Here is a 23,403-nt window from a genome sequence, read left to right as displayed (position 1 = left end):
CTCGGAACAATCCTTAGTTCTAACATATGGTTAGGATCAGGTGGTCGGGATTGGTTGTGTGCTCCTTCATAAGGTGTATTGTCATATAAGTGGATCAGCACCCATTGACAAAGTCCTTTTAGGCTCTGCCGAGTAAGCGGATAAGACCCCATCGGCAGACCCACAAGAACTCTTGGCCATAGATCATATATCTCGCTAAAGTTCTTGAGGTGATGCAGACTACTGGGCAAACACCCACGAAGTCTACCACCTATCAGGTAGGAACCAAGGTTTTATTTATACCTACAACATATGTTGTTTACCTGTCTATTCCATATAGTAGCTGTCTCTTACCCTCCACCGAAGGGTGCCAATCAGGCTATGTATATATCCGACAGGTAAGTTGATTGTATGAAAAATGATATGTTATTATACAATAAAGTTTCATACATACTTACCTGGCAGATATATACAATTAAAGGCCCACCCAGCCTCCCCGCAGGAGACAGGTGGAAGAGAGAAAATATGATACGGGGAGGGTTCCTAGTCCTGCCGCCCAGGGCAGGCAGGTAGATCACCTGACCTACCTGTAGCGAGTGGCGCGAAATTTGAATTTCTGTCGGGGACGACGGAGTCTTAGCTATGTATATATCTGCCAGGTAAGTATGTATGAAACTTTACTGTATAATAACAATATCATTTTTTTACGTCCGCTCGTTACAAATTCATGCATCATTTTGGGATAATATTTTTTCTGTGTTGCTTTGATCGTTTTATAATGTGTTATATATCAAAATGATTGCAATTTAGTGTACAATACAATGAAAAAAAAAGTAACTTGTTAGCTTTAACTGTTTTTCGCACAGCTCGATTTAAATACAATTATGTATGCATTTTTTTTTTTTGCTACCATATCGCATTATTTATGTATGATAATGAAATTTTTTTTCATTTCTGATGGTTGCATACTAAACTTCAGGCAATGACAAAAAAAGGAGCCAAAAATGAACTCTTAATCTTGAAAACTAAGTGTGCTGTGATTTTTTGAAAAAATTATTTTTTCTGCTTCCTCGCTCACTCCAAACCTGCCTCGGCATACGGGAGACGTTTTGGTTTTTAGGGCTTAGGCGTAAGAGGGTTAATCAGTTAGTTGACAGTATGTTGCATTACTGGTCAGATTTATTAGTAGTATATTGATGTATATCAACTTCTTCTGTCAGTCTAGAAATGTAAAGTGTTAGCCTTTTAAGCCTTTTATTCTGATTTTTTTCAGTCGCCAGATGTAGACAGAACTCGACATGATTCATCTAGCTTTCAGAGGCCATCTCTCTCATCTGAGGATGAGGTAAGTGCAATTATTTATCTGTTTTACTCTGGTAATAGGTAGAAAGGAGTTTGGAAAAAATTTGAATGAATGTGTTAAGGGATTGTCTCCAGTACTTAACGTATCCTATCCTTGCAGTTCTTCCTACAGAAATACAAGCCCTTTTTGGTACAAGCTGATTTGGTGGTTGAAACCAGCTAACGAGGTAGTTAATTATAGTGGTAATATATTGAGGGGTAGGGGTTACCTTTCACCCACTCATTGCAAGCATTCACTACCTGTAAAGTAAGATATGGCTTTATGGTTTATGTAAATTATAAACTGCAGGACAGTAAAAGCTTTAGCATAATTTTTAGAGATGAAAGCAATGTAAATTAATAAAGAAACAGTACAATAAATTTTATGTATCTGTACAATGAACATGGAAAGTACAGTGAACCCACCGTATTTGCAGGGTATGTGTACCAGACCACTGTGAATAGATAGAATCCGGGAATACCACTTAGACCCCGCTCTAAAAATGCTTGTAGCAGCCTATCTTGAAAGTTCAAATACCAAAGGTATTTTGAAGTAATGAAAGTCCACACTTATGTATGATGTGTGTTAAAAAAATCTTGTATGACAGGAGCTTTCGTCTGCTTGATCAGTAGACCTCATCAACAGTATTAATTTTTTCTTTAAAAAAAAAAACCTGAAGTAAAAAAAATACATGAAGTCACGAAGGACAGAAAAGACGCTAGAACAGTTTCCAAGGTAGCTAACAACGAAAACTATCCTAATCATGTTATTCCCTCGTTCAATTGTTGTCTGGCCAAAAGACGAGCCAATCGCAGGTGGTTTAACTACTTCTTCGGTCTGTTTGGCTGTTCCCTCGTCCATACTTTCTGCATCGGCACCTGCAATGGGGGCTCTTCCTTCCAATGCTTAGGTGGGAGAAAGAAGACAACCTGGGCAGTAGGAGTGGTGCAAACAACGTCTCTATTAATATTTAGTATAGTTTTAAGAATCAAATAATTTAAAAATGCATCCTCTTTGGTAAATGATTTGTTAAACTCTTACACATTTAAAATATTAATAAGAGCCCCTTCAACTACTTTGCATCTTTCAAAAGTATCCCTCAGGAGAGGTGGAACATGCATCCTGCCTATATGAACTCTCGAGAGACTGAGAGTTTCCAGCCCTGTGATTGGCTTTATCAACAGCCAATCAGGAGCGTCGTAAGGGACTGGCCCAGACGTCAGATGCATGGTTGATGTGAATCTACTATAGGACACGTCAAGCGCTCATAGGTGCGGAGTCTCCTCAGATACCCATTGTAGTACCAACTCCCCAAGCTCCTATTGTTGCAGATACACCTCAAGCTCCTGCAGATCTTTCTTCCGTGTCGTCTGAAGAGGAAGAGGTAGAGGATCAAGCTGCCTCTTTGGTGTATATTAGTGATGGATATGCCTTCTTGTGCTTCCTCTAACATATCAAAAATGGTTCTTCTCCTTCAGCATGAAAGCCTTCAAGGACATAGAAGCTTGGCTAGTAGTAAAGAGGGATCAATGCAGAACCTCTTAGTTTTCCTCCATCTAGGATTTCAAGGTGGAGGTATCTTTTGTATGCCACTAAGCCTCTTCCCAAGGAAACTTCTCGATGGTAGATTCAGTTAGACGTTCTGCTTTCTCTTCAGTGAAGATTTTGTTTTGGCCTCAGAACTAATGCCTCTCCTGAAGAATGTCTTCAAAGTGTTCAAAGTCTTGAACTTTTTGGATTGGGCGGTGGGTGCATTGGCTCGCAAAATTAGATCTTGCTCAGTCTTGCTTGGGAATTTTTCATCTGACTGATTGGGAGTGTTTTTCCTGTATCGGCAGATAAATCACAGATGGCTCCCAGGAGCTAGCTTCCCTTAATAGGTTGGGCACTCTGAAGAAGGGGGGCTAATGGTACTCGTACACCTCTAAGGGAGTTATGGCAACTCAAAGATTGGCTTTGTTGTATTCACCATTGGATAAAAAGCACCTGTTACCCCAGTTAACAGTTCTCGACATAGCCTCTGTGTTGCAGAAGAAAAACACTCAGGATCTTCTTGCTCAGTCCTTCAAAAGACCCAAGGAGTCTCCACTGAGATCCTTCTCCCTTTTCAGAGGAAGTATTCTTTTTGCTTTAAAAGCATTCAAGAAAATTATTGCTAAAAGTCCCTCTCGCAAGTGAGGAGACCGCTCTCCATGCACAAGTCTGAGCTAGACTTCTTTAGTTTTTGGAAGCTTGGCAGAAGAAGGGAGCTGAAGCCTGGATAGTGAAGGTTCTGAAAGAAGGTTATATCATCCCCTTTGTGAAAATGCCTCCCTCAGTCAACATGCCAGTCGTCTTGACTGCTTATTCGCAAGGGTCAGAGAGGTTTTTGGAACTTGCAGTATCAAAAAAGGGAGCAATAGAGCCAGTGCAGGACTTTCACTTCATTCTCCAGGTTTTTATAACTGTTTGTGGTCCCCAGGTCATTAGGGGGCTAGAGGCCTGTCTTTGATGTCAGTGCTCTCAATGTCTTCGTCTTGAAAACAAAATTCAAGATGGAAACAAACCAGTCAGTCCTGTCGTCCATTCTCCCAGGAGATTGGATGACATCCTTAGACCTACAGAACCTGTATTTCCATGTACCTATTCATCCCAGTTCAAGGAAGTACTTAGGTTTGTTTTTGAGGGAGACTTGTCAATTTCGGGCTCTTTGCTTTGGACTTGTGACAGTGCCTCAGGTTGTCACCAGAGTAATGGCTCCTATTGCAAATTGGCTGCACCTACAGGGGATAGGAATCTCCCTGTATTTTGACGATTGGCTTCTCAGTGCCCATTTGGAGAGTCAATGCACGGAGGACCTCAGGAAGACACTCTTGTTAGTATACAAGAATTAGGAATTCTAGCAAACCACCAGAAGTCCCAATTGATTCCCTCTCAGAGGATTCAATATTTGGAGATGATGATAGTGTCTCGGGATTTTTGAGTTTTTCCAACACAAAAAAATAGAATCTTGCCTAAAGAAGGATCAGGAGATTATTTCTATAGAAGAATGCTCAGCCAACAATTGGATGAGCCATCTCAGTATTCTATCATCAATGGGGTATTTTGTGCATCTAGGCAGACTATCTCAGACCCCTATACGTAGTTCTTTTTGAAAGCGAGCTGGAACAGGAAGTTTCTTCTAGACTCGCATGTGTTTCCAGTGATGAGAGAAATAAAGGAGGACTCCTCTGGTGGAACACCAAGGAGAGATTTGCACAAGGAAAGTCTTTTTCCTGTTGAGCCCCGACCTGAACTTCTCAGATGTGTCTGATCTCAGTTGGGGGCTCTTTCAGAGAAGAGCGAGGTGTTAATGATATGATCCCCAGAAAAAAAGTTTTCACGTAAATGTGAAAGAACTAAAGGCTGTGTCTTTAGGCCTTCAATCCTTCGCTCAAGAAGTAAGGAACAAAGCAGATGTGGTCCACGCAGACAGCACAAGGCACTTTCTTACATAGTGAAGCAAGGAGGGAGGTGGTCTTTCTGTACTAGACAGCGAGAGATCTTTTCTTCGGGCAGACCAGAATGACACCCAATTAATTACCAAATTTGTCCAAGGAAGGCTCAGTAGATTAGCAGACAAGCCAAGCCATCGAGAACAACTCTTCTCGGCGGAATGGACCTTGGATCCACTGGTCTGCTTAGACCTGTGGAAAATTTGGGGATAACAAATTTGGGTATAACTAATGATTGACTTATTTGCCACATCTCGGAACCATTTGTCTCCCTCTGTATTGTTCACCAGTACCGTATCCCCAGGCCTGTTCAGTAGATGCTTTTCTCTTGGACTGGTCTAACAAAGATCTGTACGCCTTTCCCCATTCAATTTGATAAGGCAGTTGTTAAACAAGTTTCTGTCACACCAGGTCTCTCTAATTCTGATAGCCCCTTTCTGGCCATCGAAGGAATGGTTTCCCGATGCCATCAACCATCTAGTGGACTTCTCGGGGCTGCTTCCTTAAAAGAGGCAGCTGCTCAGACACCCACACTTCCAGTGGTTCCACCAAAACCTGTCTTCTCTGGCCATGACATGCTTCAAATTGTCAAGAAACTCCTTAGAAGCAAGGATTTCATACAATCAACTTACCTGTCAGATATATACATAGCTAAGACTCCGTCGTCCCCGACAGAAATTCAAATTTCGCGGCACATGCTGCAGGTAGGTCAGGTGATCTACCGTCCTGCCCTGGGTGGCAGGATTAGGAACCATTCCCGTTTTCTATTCATATTTTCTCTGTCGCTTGGAATGTAAACAACGTTTGCAGTTCCTCCTGACTTGATTTTTGAATTTCATCGCCATCGATCTTCTGGGCTATCTTTTGCAGGGAAGTACTGGATCTTTGGTTCGGCATACGCATATTAATTTGTTTTAATAACTTTGGCTTCGAAAATTTCGAAGAATTGTTTATGTGTAACTACCGAACTTTTCGGTAGACATTCACATAGTTTGCAAGAAGGAAAATTTTAATTTTGTTCATGACACTTACCTGCCAGATATATATATAGCTGTATTCTCTGACGACCGACAGAATTTCAAAACTCCTGGCAAACGCAGTGGTCGGCTAGGTGGTTAGTACCCATTCCCGCCGCTGGGAGGCGGATACCGGGAACCATTCCCATTTTCTATTCAGATTTTCTTCTGTCGCCGGTCGGTAAACATCTGTTTACAGACCACCGCTTAGGATTTCGAAAACTTCATTTGTCACTTGAGTATTTGGATTGTCTTTTGGTTTCGGACTTGGCTTAGTGATTTGGCATACGCTATTGTGGTTTGGATTTTGATTTTGGCTTTGATTTTTCTTAGAATTGAGATGTCTGGATCTAGTTCTACTAGTTTCAGGGTGTGTGGTGTAGAAGAATGTAAGGTGAGGCTACCAAAAGCCTCGGTAGATCCTCACACAGTGTGTGTGAATTGTAGAGGGCATGTTTGCTTGTTGGATGATAGGTGTAAAGAATGTGAAGTGTTAACTGATGTCGAATGGAAGGCGTATGAATCTTACATTCGTAGACTTGAGCGTGACAGAATTAGGAGGTCTTCCTCCAGGAGTGCTTCTGTTAAAAGTCAAAGTAAAGTAAATCTAACATAAATGTAGAACATGCTACGCATAACCCTATAATTTCTCCTTCAGATAAGGAAGTGATTGTTACCGAAGGGAATGCCCTTTCTACCATTTTAGAATCGATTCGGAACCTTGAAATCGAAAATGAAAGTGCTACAATCTAATGTGCAAAAAAAGTGTAGTGATAATGTTAGTGCCCCTAGTGAAGTGGAGGGGGCGTCAGATCGGTCCTATAATGCCTCCAGGTTGAGACCTCTGTCGGACTCCCAGAACACAGGGAATGGACATGTCGAAGGCCGAAGGAGGGTTACGGGAATTAAACACCGGTCTTTGGCGTCCCTTTCGGCAGATCTGAAGAACGCATCCCCAGGCTGCCAAAGATCGCGCGCAAGCTCGAATCTTAAAGGAATGCTTCTCTTCCTCCGAGACGTCCCCTCACCTCACCGTGGGTGGGAATCTCGGAAGACCTCTCCGACTGAGAGTGGTAAGGAAGACGTAAGGTGTCGCACAAGCGGCCATCGTCTTTCTCGCCCTCTTAGGAAAGGTCTTACGGAAGAGTACGCAGCCTCTCCAAGTGAGAGTGGTAAGGAAGACGTAAGACGTCGCACTGGCGGCCATCGTCTTTCTCGCCCTCTTAGGAAAGGTCTTACGGAAGAGTACGCAGCCTCTCCAAGTGAGAGTGGTAAGGAAGACGTAAGACGTCGCACTGGCAGCCATCGTCTTTCTCGCCCTCTTAGGAAAGGTATGATGGAGAGGGACGCTTCATCGGGAGATCGAGAGCGTCCTCCGCCTCGATTTACGCTTCGGTCTTCTCCGGAAGACTTCGAAGACAGTATCCCGCACAAGAGATTTAGGACGCTTTCTGAGCGTCCTGATTCGAGTCCGGAGAGAAGGAAGAAGGCGTCCCCTCGCCCATCTTCTTCTCAAAGGTTCATTCCATCATATGGTTCTTCACCATCAAAAAAGACTCTCGAAGCGATTCGTCAACAGTTGGATACGTTTTTCGCCAAGAAAGAGGAAAGATCACGTAGTCGTAAAAAAGATCTTTGGCTACCCGTCAAGAAATCTAGACGTTCTCCTGCGGCTTCTCTTCGTTCTTCGTCTTCGTCTGATCCGTCGCCTTCTAGACCTCATCGACTCAATCAGGAACGCGCAAGCAGTCCTGCTGAGAGAGTCTCTAGAAGTATTGGCGGTAAAGAAAAAGACAATAGGTGCCGCACAGAGTCGAAGAACGTTCAGAAGGATCGCTCAGAAATAAAATTGGGAGGAATTGATCTTGACTTACAGGAAGAGAATATTCAACAAAACAAACGCTTTGCTAACCAGGACGCTCGTAAGGAGTTCTTCTCGGGACGCTCGAGGTCGGAAACGTCGGCTGGAGAGACTTCAGACGCACGATATTAGTTCAGAAGAAGGATATGAAGATGAATATGAGGACGTTTTTGAGGACGCGAGGCGTAGTGCTAGTAAGGATGCTCGTCGTCCTTCATATCAGTACGCGTTCCAGGACGCAAATGAGGACGCTTTCCAGGACGCAAATGAGGACGCTTTCCAGGACGCAAATGAGGACGCTTTCCAGGACGCTTTTGAGGGCGCTAGGCGTCCGATGCATAAAGTCACCCTGAGAAGAAAAGAACAGGTCGCTAGTCAGAAGATTAAGCGCCATATGCTTCAAGGTAGTAGGAACTACAACATCAGTGCTCGTCAAGAGAAATCGTATGACGTCAGTTTGGAAAATTCGGAGAGAAAGTCAAGGTTAGGAGAACATAGCAGACTCTCCTCTTCAAAATTGATTTCAAACACAAAACCTACGGTTCGAAAGGGAGGTGAAACTTTGGTTTCTTCTCGTTCAATGCAGAATAAGGCTATGTCTCCATTAGAAAATAAATCGTCAAGCGAGGCTGTTTCGGAAGAGGAGGAGGATCCTACAACCTCATCCTCTGTGGATTATAAGACTTTGACTCGTCTTTTAAAAGATTTGTTTCCCGAGAAGTTCCGAGCTCCAGTTCCTCTCTCTCCACCTTCGCAACTAACCTCTTCGAAGGCAAGGAAGACTCCAAATTTTGTCAAAATGGCCACCTCGCTCTCGACTAAAAGGGCTTTTTAAAAGAATCCATGATTGGATGGAATCCAAAAAAGACAAAGGGCAAGACTTCTTTTGCACTTCCCCCACAAGGCTTAGTGGAAGAGTTGGGGAAGTGGTACGAGACAGAAGAGAAGCAGGTTTGAGAATCCCCGCTTCCGCACAAGGGGATTTCGCCAACTTAGTGGAAGCTCCTAGAAGATCTTACCTGGCATCAGCGAAAGTTTTCGTGGACAATGTCGGAGATAGATCACCATCTCAAAGGCCTTTATAAAACTTTGGAAGTTTTTAACTTTCTAGATTGGTGTTTGGGCGTCTTGGATGTTCAGTCTAGAAGCCCAGATTCCATCTCATTGAGGACTTAGCGAGTATTTTGTCATGCATGGACAGAGCAGTAAGAGATGGCTCCGACGAACTGGCATCACATTTTGCGTCGGGAGTCCTGAAGAAACGCGCACTCTTCTGTAGCTTCACAGCTAAGTCAGTGTCGCCAGCGCAAAAAGCAGAATTGTTGTTCGCTCCCTTTTCTGCTCATCTTTTTCCACAATCGATGGTAAAGGATTTATCAGTAAATCTCCAAGAACGAGCGACGCAGGACTTATTGTCTCGGTCTTCGAAAACGTCCTGCTGATCAGATGTCTTTAAGAACCACGCAAGCTTCTAGGAAGAATTATAAGCCCTTTCGTGGAAGAGACTCTCAAGAGCTGCTGCTCGAGGGAGGAGTTTCCTAGGGGCAGAGCCCCCTCTAAAACCAGGGGAAAGAAATGACTTTTCGGCCCTCTAGACACCAGTCGGGGCGAGACTCGCTCTATTCACCGAAGCATGGAGGATAAGAGGGGCGAACTCTTGGTCACTCGAAGTGATCGAGAAAGGTTACAAAATCGCGTTTCTATCGAAACCACCATTAAGCATAGAACCAATAGACCTTTCGCCCTCTTATCAGGATTCAAAGCAACAGATCTTATTAGACCTTTTGGATCAGATGTTGGAAAAGAGAGCAGTAGAAAGAGTCGTGTCACGGAACTCTCCAGGCTTCTACAACAGGCTTTTCCTTGTTCCGAAGCACTCGGGAGGATGGAGACCTGTCCTAGACGTAAGCAGGCTGAATCTTTTTGTAAGGAAAATAAAATTCAAGATGGAAACTGCACAGTCTGTTTTAGCTTCCCTGAGACCAGGAGATTGGATGGTGTCCTTGGATCTCCAAGATGCCTATTTCCATGTTCCGATACATCCTCGGTCCAGGAAGTTCCTCAGATTCGTTCTGAAAGGACAGGTCTTCCAATTCAGAGCTCTCTGTTTCGGGCTGAGTACAGCCCCTATGATATTCACGCTTCTGATGCGAAATGTAGCAAGATGGCTCCATCTCTCAAAGATAAGAGTCCCTCACTCTATTTAGGACGATTGGCTGATCCGGTTCCCACGTTCAAAGGAACAAAAGTGTCTGGAGGACCTACATACGACATTACAGCTGACGAAGGACCTGGGCCTTCTGGTCAACTTCGAGAAGTCCCATCTGATTCCCACACAGTCCATCGTGTATCTGGGGATTCAGATGGATTCAGTGGCGTTTCAAGCATTTCCATCCCATAGAACGTCAGCTACAAAATTGCTTAGAGAAAGTATCGGTCTTCTTAGAGAAGGAAATATGCTCGGCGAAGGGAATGGATGAGTCTGCTGGGGACCATTTCCTCGCTGGAGAAATTTGTTTCTCTGGGAAGGCTGCACCTCAGACAGCTTCAGTTTTTCCTAGCAGACAACTGGAAGAACAAGAAAGACCTATACGAGATTTTGAGAATCCCTCAATCGATCAAAGAGCATTTGAAGTGGTGGTCCGATCCCGTCAAGCTATCGGAAGGGATGTCCCTCAAAGTTCTGAGCCCAGACCTAGTGTTGTTCTCAGACGCGTCCATGACGGGCTGGGGAGCAACACTGGGGGAGGAAGAAGTGTCAGGCCTCTGGAGAGGGGAAACAGAGGTCCTGGCACATAAACCTCAAGGAGCTAGAGGCGATTCGTTTGGCACTTCAATGCTATTCGAGTCAAGGATTGTGGGACGAATTGTACAAGTCAACTCGGACAACACCACGGCGCTCGCCTCAAACAAAAAACAGGGAGGAACTCTATCTCGCTCCCTGTTCAGGATAACGAGGGAAATCTTACTTTGGGCGAAGCTGAGAAATGTAACGATTCTAACGAGGTTCGTTTCAGGACAGCAGAACGTTCGTGCGGATCTCCTCAGCCGTCAACATCAAATGCTTCCAAACGAATGGACTCTCCATCCAGAGATCTGCAAGGAGTTGTGGAAACTTTGGGGACGCCCACCCACTGGTAGACCTCTTCGCGACAGCAAAACGAAGAGGCTTCCTATTTACTGCTCTCCGGTTCTAGACCAGGAGCAATAGCAATAGACGCCATGCTTTGGAATTGGAAGGGGATGGATCTCTACGCCTTTCCTCCATTCAAACTCCTGGGAGAGGTAACAAGGAAGTTTGCGGCGTCGGAAGGAGCAAGAATGACGTTGATCGCCCCCTTTTGGCCTGCAAGCGACTGGTTCACAGAGGCCATGTCATTTCTGGTAGATTTCCCAAGGACACTTCCAGAAAAAATCGATCTACTCAGACAGCCCCACTTCGAGAGGTATCACGGAAACCTCTCCGCTCTGAGTCTGACTGCATTCAGACTATCCAAAAGTTGGCCAGAGCAAGAGGTTTTTCAAGATCGGTGGCTAGAGCTATTTGCCAGCGCTAGAAGAACATCTTCCCAAGCTGTCTACCAATCGAAGTGGGCTGTCTTCAGAGGTTGGTGTAGAACGGACAAAAGTATTTCCTCCTCCAACGACCTCTGTGAGCCAGATTGCTGATTTTCTCTTACATCTTAGAGAGATAGACAAACTTTCAGTGTCAACGATTAAAGGCTACAAAAGTATGCTATCAACAGTCTTTCGACCCAGAGGCTTGGATTTATCAAATGATAAAGATCTTCACGATCTATTGAGGTCCTTTGAAACATCAAAAGCTCCACGAGACAAGATTCCCTCATGGAATTTAGATGTTGTCTTAAAGTTTTTAATGTCAGCCCCATTTGAGCCTATGCACGCTGCCTCTTTGAAAGATGTAACTAGGAAAGCTATTTTCCTAACCGCTTTGGCAACAGCTAAGAGGGTTAGCGAAATCCAAGCTATGAGTAAACATGTGGGTTTCAGAGAACACAATGCGGTGTGTTCGCTGAGATCCTCGTTCTTAGCGAAGAACGAAAACCCATCCAACCCCTGGCCTAAAAGCTTTGATATCAAGGGGTTATCAGAGTTCGTCGGACCGAGAAAGCCGGAGGAGAGTTTTTTGTTGCCCTGTCAGAGCTCTCAAATTTTATCTGGAAAAGACCAAACAATGTAGAGGCCGTCAGACAACCTGTGGTGTTCGGTCAAGAGGCCGGAATTACCAATGTCTAAAAACGCACTGGCGTTCTTCTTGAGAAACACCATCAGGGAAGCTCATCATCCTGCACGGATGGTGATCTTAAAACTGCTAAAAGTTAATGCTCACGAGGTTAGAGCAGTAGCTACTTCGGTGGCTTTTCAGAAAAATATGGCACTCAGTGATATCCTGGGTGCCACATTTTTGCGAAGCAACTCTGTGTTTGCTTCACACTACCTCAGAGATGTGAAGGCGACATATGAGAATTGCTACTCGCTTGGACCATACATTTCCGCGGATACAGTATTGGGGACGAGAAGCAATACGAACCCATCCTTTAGAAAATGGAGTGTGTGATTTTAATTATGGGTTTGTTTTTTTTACGGTCGTAGGGTTGGCCGCTTGAGGCGGTCTTCCCTTTAATTAGCCTGAAAGTTATGGGACTAACTTTAGTGAGGCTAGGTTAGGTGGTATTTTTTATGCTTCGTTGTCTTCAGTATGGTCAATATGGTCTAGTCACATTGTGGTCACGCTCCCGTTGACAGATCATCTAGAACTATCCAGCTATACAGGTCACTAACTTGCTGGAAATTCTAGTTAAGCAGAAGCAGGCTTCGGTGACAGTAATCACGAAGTCAGCTATGCTAACAGGTAGGGAACCAAGATGTCAATCATCTGCATGTGAAATGTTTCCAAAATCCTTCTATTCTGTCCCTTCCCACCTCCAATGGTGGGATTCAGCTATATATATATCTGGCAGGTAAGTGTCATGAACAAAATGATATTGTCATGATACAATAAAGTTTGTTCATACTTACCTGACAGATATATATAATCAAGTACCCACCCACCTCCCCTCAGGGGACAGTGGTAAAGAAAATCTGAATAGAAAATGGGAATGGTTCCCGGTATCCGCCTCTCAGCGGCGGGAATGGGTACTAACCACCTAGCCGACCACTGCGTTTGCCGGGAGTTTTGAAATTCTGTCGGTCATCAGAGAATACAGCTATATATATATCTGTCAGGTAAGTATGAACAAACTTTATTGTATCATGACAATATCATATTTATTTATAATAACATGTAGTAAATGTTAGAATTGATTGAGCTAACTTCCTTCTTGAGGAAGTCAGGAATAGAATTAGTTACGCTTCCTTTAGAAGTTTTTATAGCTCTCGTACTAACGAGCAGTTAGAGCATTAACAATACTAGTAGTGTTGTATCCTCATCTTCTTACTTCACAGAATCTTCAATTTCATATTGCAATTTGAAGACAAAGGAATGTAGCTCAAAATACGAGCTATTGAAAGGTAAGAAGTGATTTTAGTGTTCACAGTGCAGTGGAGGGTGCGTTCTGATCGGCTCTGTTTCGCTCCCAGGCCTAGACCTCTTCCAAGCTCACATACCCAGAGGAGAAGGAAAGTCGAAAGCCTTACGGAGGTTATGGAGAATCCCCACCGATCAGGCGTCCCCTCGGCAGGATCTGTAGAACGTCCCAGACTGCCAAGTTCGCCATTGGAAAGGCGTTCTAAATAGTAGAGGGTGCGTCCGATCGGCTGTCTCGCTCTCAGGCCTAGACCTCTTCCAAGCTCACAAGCCCAGAGGAGAAGGAAAGTCGAAAGCCTTACGGAGGTTATGGAGAATCCCCACCGATCGGGCGTTCCCTCGGCAGGATCTGTAGAACGTCCCAGACTGCCAGGGATAGTCATTGGAAAGGCATCCTTTAAAAAGTGCGTCTCTTCTTCCGTTTCTTCATCTTACATCCGAAAAGACGAAGAATGTACATGTTTGGAGTTCGGACGATCTGGTGGTTCTCTGAAAACTAAGAGAACACTGAGCGAGAGGCTGAGAGCCAGCCAGCAAGCTAGCGCGAGCCACGTTCCAACAGCCAGCAGCGAGCCCGCGTTCCAAACAGACTATGCGCGAGCCGCGTTTCCAACAAAGACTACGCGAGCCTCGTTCATACAGATAAACGCGAGCCGCGTTCCAGCAGAGCGCGAGCCGTGTTCCAGAACTTTTTTCTTGGCGCAAGGCGCCTTCAAAGAGAAAACAGATGGCTAGACTGAGGAGCCTTATAGTAGAGTGGCCATCAGAAGGATGCTTCCATTGAACGTTTACTGGCAAGAGGCTCGTAAAAGAAGACTAGAGGCGCTCGGAACTATCAGGGCGCACGGGACCTTCCACGCAAGCGGAACGTTCCAGGAGCGAGTCTCCTTTCTAGCGTGCGGAACATTCCAGGCGCGCGGAACTATCCAGACGCCAGGCGCTAGGCGCAAGGATCCAGGCGTCAGAATATTCCAAAATCTTCATTTGAGAGAGAGGTCAGTCGCGAGACTCCTCTTTGAGTTTTTTAACTTGAGCAACTTTCCCCTGGCAAATGTGCAAGATGTTGCACAGGCGGCCGTTGCTTTTGTCAGAAGGATTCTGATACTAAGAGAAGCCCCTTTTCATTATTCAGAAGACTCCTGTGTTAGGCAGTTCCTCTCAATGTGGACTCTCTCCTTCACCCATGCTCTTCCCTCGTTTTGAGGAGGCAAGAGCTTTGGGAGTTTTTCTTAATAAGAATCTCATCGACGTTTGGGTATGATGGCGGATAGGAAATACTATCTACTTCCTTCCGTAAACCCTAGTGATGAACAGGAATTCTGTCTCTTCCGCGATTTATGAGGAAACCACGAAGATTTAAAGAGTTCCTGGATTAACTTCCTTTCTTAAGGATATATATATACTCTCTCTATCGTTCTATTAACGAAAAGAACGAAGATAGTAGAAGGTAGTAGAGTATCTGCTGTATGGGAATACGATACGATCAAATCATAAACACATACCGTAGTTACTTCTTTGCTGTGCAACTCAATTACCAATATCCTTCTACGACTTTCCTAGGAAGGACTACGCTTAAAGGGATTGTTAAGACAACACCTACTTAGCTTCTAGATTTATCGAAGTCTTGTTTCGCTTAAATATGCTTTAATAAGAACTTCCTGAAGTTCGATAATAATTTTATAAAATTCCTTTATTAAATGGAGTAACTGGCAACTCTGGAAGAGTAAGGCCAGACGGCTAACGGAGACTGTTTTCGCTGAGAGCCTGAGACCAACACGCAGTAACCATGTATGGTGGGTCCCAAAGTCATGAGCGGTCGGGTTTATCTCTCTCTCCTGCGGGATGGAATAACTATCCTTATCTCTCCCCTACAATCGCGGTCTTAACCTCGGATTGAGGGGATAGTTAAGCTAACATAAATAAAATATTGTATGCCTTATGCTAAGAAGCTTTCAATAAGAGAGATAGTACAACCTTTCAATGCTGTTTACCGTAGGTAACATTATTTAAGGATTCTATCACAGCAGAACATTATATTATATAATGCTCTCAGGCTTACGAAAGCATAGCTTATTAGAGTACCTGCTCAGAAGAAGATGGATGAGTTGGATGGGAAACATTCTGTTTGTGGCAGAACTTGTTTCCCTGAGTGGACTATACTACGTATATAAAGCTTTTTCCTACTAAGAACGGAATTAACATGTGAAAGGATGTCGGGTACCATAAAGGCACAGGTGTTCTGGCACATAACCTAAAAAGAATTAGAAGGAAGTGCCAGCCTGGCGCAAGTTGCGCCAGCCTGGCACATAGCGCTAGAAGCGCCAACCTGGCGCAATGCGCCAGAAGCGCCAGCCTGGCGCAGTGAGCCAAGAGCACCATCCAAGATTTTCTCATTTTAGCGAGTTATTAACCTAAGAGTCCAGTAGCCTCTCGGACACCAGGCTCGGTAACGGCAAGATTCGTTCCTGAATTCGGTACCCTTTTAATCACTTAGGCCAATTCCACGACTCTCTCATATCGCAAAGAGCATCGAGAATCTCTTTTTTCGCTCCTATTCTCGTTAACAAAGAGAACCTTCTCGATCGACGATAATAACTGTTAACATGTTTTAACATTTATTGGAAAGAGTTGTGAGAACCTGCGGAAAGTCTTCTTCATAGATCTCTTAGTAAGGTAGAAGACGAACAGGCTTCCTATAGACTGCTTCCTTTTCCTCGAACCAAGAGAGGTAGCAATATACGCCATCTTTATTTTTTTTTTAGAAAGGGGAATAAACTTTAGTCTTTTTTCCCCTAAATATAAATTATTTGCAGAATTTAAGATAAAGGGCGTCAAAGAAAGAGAAGATAATGCTTTATGCCTCATTTTGGCCTTAGAGAGGTTGGATTCACAGAGGTCACATTCTTCTCACAGCATGTTTTGGAAGTCTTTTCCAAGACAGTCTGAATATTCTATCAGCATCTATTATAAATGGACCTTAACAACCTCTCCACTCTGAGTCTGTCTGCGTGCAGACTGACCAGAAGTGGACATGAATGAGAGGATTTTTCAAGGTAAATGACAATAGTCATGGACAAGATATAGAATTGCTGCAGATCGTGCTAGAGGGAATGAGGAAACTGTCCTCTTCCGATACCTCTGTGAACCACATAGCGGTTTTTTCTTCCCTTTCAGAGGGAAGAATCACCTTTGTATATATCTGCTATCAAAGAACGCAGTAAAAGGCTATACTCTGTCTCTATAAAGGGATTGGAGATAGCAGAGGATTAAGATCTTCGGGATCTTATACGATACCTCAATATGACAAGAGTAGGATATCATGTACTTCTAATGGGATCTTATTTGTGTGGCCACAGATTCTATGTTCCGACAAGATGGAACTGCTCCTCATCAAACTTCTTTGAGAAATTTTTATGAGGGAATTCTTTGTTTCTCTTGGTCCCAAACGATCAAGAAGACAAAGTGAATTGTTTTTTGAGCATTGGAATCTCGCATCAGATTCTATGGAGATTAGGCAATGGGTTCTTGCCAGCATAGTATGTCTGGCAAAAGAACTAAAACCCCCTATTTCTGATTCAATGTTTTCAGATAGAGGTTTCGTTGTCCAGGCAGGGTACTTTAGTTTTCATCTACAGTAGAATGGTTAAAACGTTTGCCTACAGAGTCTTTGGAATGCGATGACGGCTCGAAATGCTTCCCAGAAGGTGTTCAGAGGGATACAATAAAGAGCTAGAAATCAGGAGTACTCCCAATTTCAGCTCGGAGTCTCCTTCGACTTCCAAGCTTCTTCCCTTCCTTCGGACAAGGATAGGGAAGATTCTGCAACGAGAAGCCCCTTCAACAGGTAAGAAGAGATCTCGTGAGCAAGGGAAGTACTCAAGAAGGATCCTCCTCGGAGGAAGACTCTTATCTCTCATACTGTTAGATATCCTATCGTATACTGGATGTAGCTGACTACAATCACCTCCCCTTGCCAGAGAGGCCAAAGCTCAAAGTGGAAGAATTTCTTCCACCCTTCTCCAGTCTTGTGATTTACTATTGTGGATGTTCAGGACTTTCGGACAATGTAGCGCCAACCAGGAGCCTTATGCTAAAACAGGCGTAAAAAACGCCAGAGGCAGACAGCCCCGAGAACACTGTCATTGTCGGATGAGGAGAAAGACCGGGCCTACAACCTGACACAGATGCGCTAGATGCGAACATATAGGACAGATAAGAGTGTCCGATGTGGACATTGCCAGACATCCTCGAGACTACCAAGCTCGAAGCTCCGGCAAGTGGGGAGGAGCCAACCAGGCGCTAGGCGCCAGGCAGGCGCGAGGTACCAGCCAGCCGCGAAGCTCCAGGCAAGCGCAAGGCGCCAGGCAGGCACAAAGCGCCAACCTGGCGCGAGACGCCAGCCAGGCGCAAGCCAGGTTCTAGGCGCGAATCACCAGCTAAGGCGCGAGGCGTCAACCAGATGCGAGGCGCCAGTGAAGCGAAAGGTACCAGACAAGCGCTAGGCTCCAACCAAGAGCGAAGCACCAGCCAGGCACGAGGTTCCTGCCAGGCTTCAGGCGGGAGAGATCCATTTCAAGAAAGCCCTGGTCTTCTTTGAAACATGGAGATCTCCTAAGCACTTCATAAGTGACTTGATTCTTTCAAACAGCTGAGAATTAAAAGTGCAAATTCTTGTTCTTTACATAACAATATGTCATATAAGACATATTAGCTGTGTTGTACGGTAGAGGCAACTCTGTGTTGACTTCTCATTACACAAAGGATGTCAAGTTAACCTACGAGAGATCCTTCTCTTTTGGTTTATATGTTTCTGCGGATACGTTACTGGGATAAGGAGCCGACACTGATCCTTAACTTTGAGTTAAAGTTATTTAACTTAGTGAAATTATTGGGGTTTTTTGAAAGGAGTGTGGGGATAACTCTTTTCAATTTGAGCGCGAACCCTTGTATATTAGGATCAGGTGATCGGGATCGGTGTTGCGCTCCTTCATAAGGTGTATTGTCATAGAAGTGGTCCAGTACCCATTGACAAAGTCCTTTCAGGCTTTGCCGAGTAAGCGGTTCATACCCCATCGGCAGACCCACAAGAACTCTTAGCCATAGATCACATATCTCGCTAAAGTCTTGAGGTGATGCAGACCTACCGGCCGGGCAACAGCCACGAAGTCTACCACCTATCAGATAGGAACCAAGGTTTATTTATACCTACAACATATGTTGTTTACCTGTCTATTCCATGTTAGCTGTCTCTTACCCTCCACCAAAGGGTGTCAATCAGCTATGTATATATCTGACAGGTAAGTTGATTGTATGAAAATGATATTGTTATAATACAATAAAGTTTCATACATACTTACCTGGCAGATATATACGATTAATGGCCCACCCAGCCTCCCCGCAGGAGACAGGTGGAAGAGAGAAAATATGAATAGAAAACAGGAATGGTTCCTAATGCTGCCACCCAGGGCAGGACGGTAGATCACCTGACCTACCTGCAGCGTGTGCCGTGAAATTTGAATTTCTGTCGGGGACGACGGAGTCTTAGCTATGTATATATCTGCCAGGTAAGTATGTATGAAACTTTATTGTATTATAACAATATCATTTTTTCAGAGGCAATCGCTAGATGCTGAAGTCACTCTTCTAATGACGTCTATCAGAATAAGTGGAGGGTCTTCAAGGAGTGGTGCAGGAGCGCCAGTGTCTCCTCTTCTTGTACCTCAGTGACCTAAATAGCTGACTTCGTATTGTATTTAAGATCAGGGAGGGACTTTTCAACATCCACCATTAAGGGCTATAGAGCCAAGTTGGGGTCAGTCTTTGGTCTTCAGTATGGAAACTCGACATAGTTTTGAAGTGGTTGTCAGGTCCTCACTTTGAGCCTATAAATTCTATTCCTTAAGGGATTTGACTAGAAATACCCTTTTTCTGATATCTTTGACGACAGCAAAGAGGATCAATGAAGTACATGTCTTGGATAAATAGAGCGGCAGCCCGGACCGTTGAGATACAACGAACGAGATACCGACTGCAACCCCTACTGGTATTTAGGAGTAGACTTGTAAACTCTGAAACTGACCGTCTGCCGAAAATATATGGGTGGCTTACTTAACAAGCACCACTAATTGCTCGTTAGATTTTGGGTCCAGATCCAATATATGAGATACCAGATGAAACTAATATATAATATATCTGCAGACTCTACTGATTATAGAATGACCAGTGACAGACATTTTGGAGGGTGGGTTCCCCCTGACAGACGCACTGAAAAGGGGGGGTTAATTGGATCTAGATCCAACTTAGGAGATACCGAGTAAAATTTACACTACAATAGCACTGCACATCCTAGAATACTGTGGTGGTAATGACAGACGTTTTAGTGGGTGGTTACCCCCTGACAGACGCCCCACAACGAGTGGGGAGGGGGAGGTAGGATCTGCATCCAACATTAGAGATACCAAGTAAAATTTGTACTACAATTGCATTGCACATCCTAGAATACTGTGGTGGTAATGCCAGACATATTAGTGGGTGGTTACCCCCCTGACAGACACCCCACAACGAGTGGGGAGGGGGAGGGGGAGACAGGATCTGCATCTAACATGGAGATACCAAGTAAAATCTGTACTACAATAGTTCTGCACATCCTAGAGTACTATAGTGGTAATACCAGATATTTTAGTGGGTAGTTACACCCTGACAGACACCCCACAACGACTTGGGAGGGGGAGGGGGAGGGGGAGCCAGAAACTGCATCCAACATTGGAGATACCAAGTAAAATTTGTACTACAATAGCACTGCACATCTCAGAGTACTGCGGTGGTAATGACAGATATTTTAGTGGGTGGTTTCCCCCTGACAGACACCCCACAACGACTTGGGAGGGGGAGGGGGAGCCAGGATCTGCATCCAACATTGGAGATACCAAGTATAATTGGTACTACAATAGCACTGCACATCCTAGAGTACTGTGGTGGTAATGACAGACATTTTGAGGGTGGTTACCCTATGGCAGACACCCCACAACGAGTAGGGATGGGGAGAGGGAGGGGGAGACAGGATCTGCATCCAACATTGGAGATTTAAATTAAAATTTGTACCACAATAGCACTTCATATCCGAGAATGCTGTGATGGTAATGCCAGACATTTTAGTGGGTGGTTACCCCTTCACAGACATAACCTACGATTGGAAGGGAGAGGTGGGACACCTTGAAATATTTCAAAATCTATCATAGGCAATATTAATATTAGAAATATGGTAAGTATCTGAAAATCGTGAGCCTGATAAAATGTAAACGGCAAAAAATTCAAGAAATATTGTGATGTTTCAGGATAAGAATTACTGCCGAAGTTATTTTTTAAAATTCCTATTGAAGTATGGAATGTTTCACTTCATTAATTCCATCACATCTATATAAATACTATGTGTGAGACTTCCTAGGCTTGGTCTACTTTCTATAGTTTCACACACACACACACACACATTATACATATATATATATATATATATATATATATATATATATATATATTATATATATATATATATATATATATACTATATATACTATAGCACTATCCTTTGGTTTGGAGTTATTACTTCACACAAAGTATTTTATCTGAATGGGAGGGGGTCACAATTGGCAACAGCTACAAGTATGTGAGCTGAGCCATTTTTGAATAATTAAACCAGTCATATGGTGCTAATAATTAAACCATTCATATGGTGGTGCCACTCTCAGTTCCTCTAAAAAAAGAAATGTAAGATAAGTATTCTCGCTTTAATAGCGCCTTTGGTCATTTTCTTTTCTTGCCTATAGTTAGGACACTGCAGCCATATCGAGGTTCGTAGCCCAACGTGTCTTACCATAACTGAATTGTTCTTTAGTTGCTGTTGGTTCGTGTGGATGAAATGAAATTTTTTTCGTATATGGGAATTCGATTGATATTAAGACCAAAGTCCCATCATAAAGAGCCGTTTTAACACCCGCACATTCACAAAGAGATGATGTATCACAACACAAACAATTACTGGAAACGGAAATGTGAATGAATTGTTCAGGATAAGCTAACTATAAAGATTAAAACATTTTCCCCCATTTTATTCCCCCTCCCGAAGTTGACGATCATACAACTTGGAGCTCCTGACTCCCAAATTAAGTTGGCCTATAATATCATGTCAGTTATCTAATAGTCCACTTATTTTCGGCTACCTCACTCGAATTGATCTGTACACTATCACCAAGTATCAGGTACCATATATATTCAGGGAAGAAAATCTAAACTTAAATAAAAATGATACACAGTTTGATGTTTAAAGCCAGCCGAAGGCGTTTGTCTCTTAACTTCCCGCCGGCACGCACCACAGGCAGCCTATGTAATGTGTTTCAATACATTCTATCGATGCTGGCTTTGACGACCATTATTCGGCTAATTTTCTCCTTAGTAATATTTTTTTCTTTATTTGTTCATAAAATCCAGTAGACAGGCACTAACATCATATTATATCCTCACGTCTGTTCAATGCATTTACCATTGTTAATATGATTTATAATGTGTCTCCAACAGTCATAAAAATTTGACAACCGAATGTGCAAATATGTCAGCTGTGTGCAAGGCATAGGGCGTCAATCACTGGAGTAGCGATCTCCCTGCCGAGAGTGACTTCGGAAGGCCATATTGAAAGGTCTCGGTCCAGCTCTTAGTACTATATTTTATTACTATTACTTTTTTTTAATCTTTATTATTATTATTATTATTATTATTATTATTATTACTATTATTATTATTATTATTATTATCATTATTATTATTATTAGTATTATTATTCGACCCAATTTCACAGAGAAAAATTACCTTACGAAAATACACCTAAGCACTCCAACCATTGTGGTCAGGCCTAAGCATCTGCTCTTGGATCTAAGCAGTGTCAATCATAAATGGTTCTTGTGTAAATACAGGACTTTCTTTGCAAATGGTAGCGAAGCACTAACTAAACAGTAATGTACAATCACTAACCACCAACACTCACAATGCACTTACTCAGTAAGCTCTCACACTTGCATACATTCACTATACACACACACACTTAACATACACTCACACACACTCTCAATAAAACAAAACACTCTGAATACCCAACACTCACTAGGCACTCACTATACACTAAATGCTCACTAAACACTTGAAATACTAAATTTACTAAATATTCATTATACCCCAAAAACTCAGTAAACATTCACTTAATCCTAAACATTAATTAAACACTAAACATTCACTAAACGCCAAGCACTCATTAAATACTAGCTTACCAGACCCTAAATACTTATTAAAAACTAAACAGTGAATGAACATCCAATCATTAAAAACTTAATAAACACTTACATACTAAACATTTGCTAAACACTAACATTCACAAGATATTCACTAAATGCTCACTTAAAATTCGCAAAACTTTCACTAAAACCCTAAACACTCACTGAATACTTACACACTAAATATTCACTAAACACTACCATTCACTAGACATTCACTAAACGTTCACTTAACATTCTCAAAACATTTACTAAAACCCTTAAGACAAAACATTCACTGAATACTCACACAATAAACATTCAATAAAAGTCACAAAACAGTCACTAAACGCTAAACATTCATCAAACACTTACTCATAAACATTCACTAAACGCATACTCACTAAACCCTAACAATTCGCTAAACACTGACTCATTAAACATTAACGATAGAAAAAATTGACAATCGCACTATTTTTTCATTTCTCTTGTTTTCTTTACATTAATGCAAGGTGATTATTTATTTATTTATTTTTTTTTTGTCTAGTTTGCTCTTGTATTTATTCATAATCTTCTTGAGAGAGTGTTCGAAATAACTTGGTGTGTAGAGATATTGTTTAAAAAACAGAGATCCTTTGTGTCCTTCCTCAGCCAGGTGTATTATGTCTGACGAATTTTACACCAGCCGAAAAAAATCGACTATAGTAACAACAATATTCATTCATAAAACTGATAATACAAAAATGTATCCATGATTTCATTAGCATGAAAGTCAGTTGAAACCAAAAGAAGGTAGTCCTGCTTCGATAAAACAAACCGAGTAAGCTGTAGCACAATTATTATGATCTGTACCCTGACTATAGCGTATATATTACATATGTATTACTA

General features: G+C 42.9%; 1 protein-coding gene across 1 annotated transcript in view; it reads left to right on the top strand.

The window, feature by feature from the left end:
• Window positions 1-23,403, top strand: part of LOC135223617 (protein HBS1-like) — a 241,283-nt gene that overhangs the window by 38,276 nt on the left and 179,604 nt on the right. Inside the window, exon 4 of the mRNA XM_064262229.1 lies at window positions 1,253-1,324. Coding sequence (XP_064118299.1) covers window positions 1,253-1,324 — 72 coding nt within the window. The remainder of the gene's footprint in view (window positions 1-1,252; window positions 1,325-23,403) is intronic.

Source organism: Macrobrachium nipponense, chromosome 10, assembly GCF_015104395.2.
Source record: "Macrobrachium nipponense isolate FS-2020 chromosome 10, ASM1510439v2, whole genome shotgun sequence".
NCBI lineage: Eukaryota > Metazoa > Arthropoda > Malacostraca > Decapoda > Palaemonidae > Macrobrachium > Macrobrachium nipponense.
Note: the sequence above shows the minus strand (reverse complement) of the source record. Positions and strands in the feature narration are given on the sequence as shown.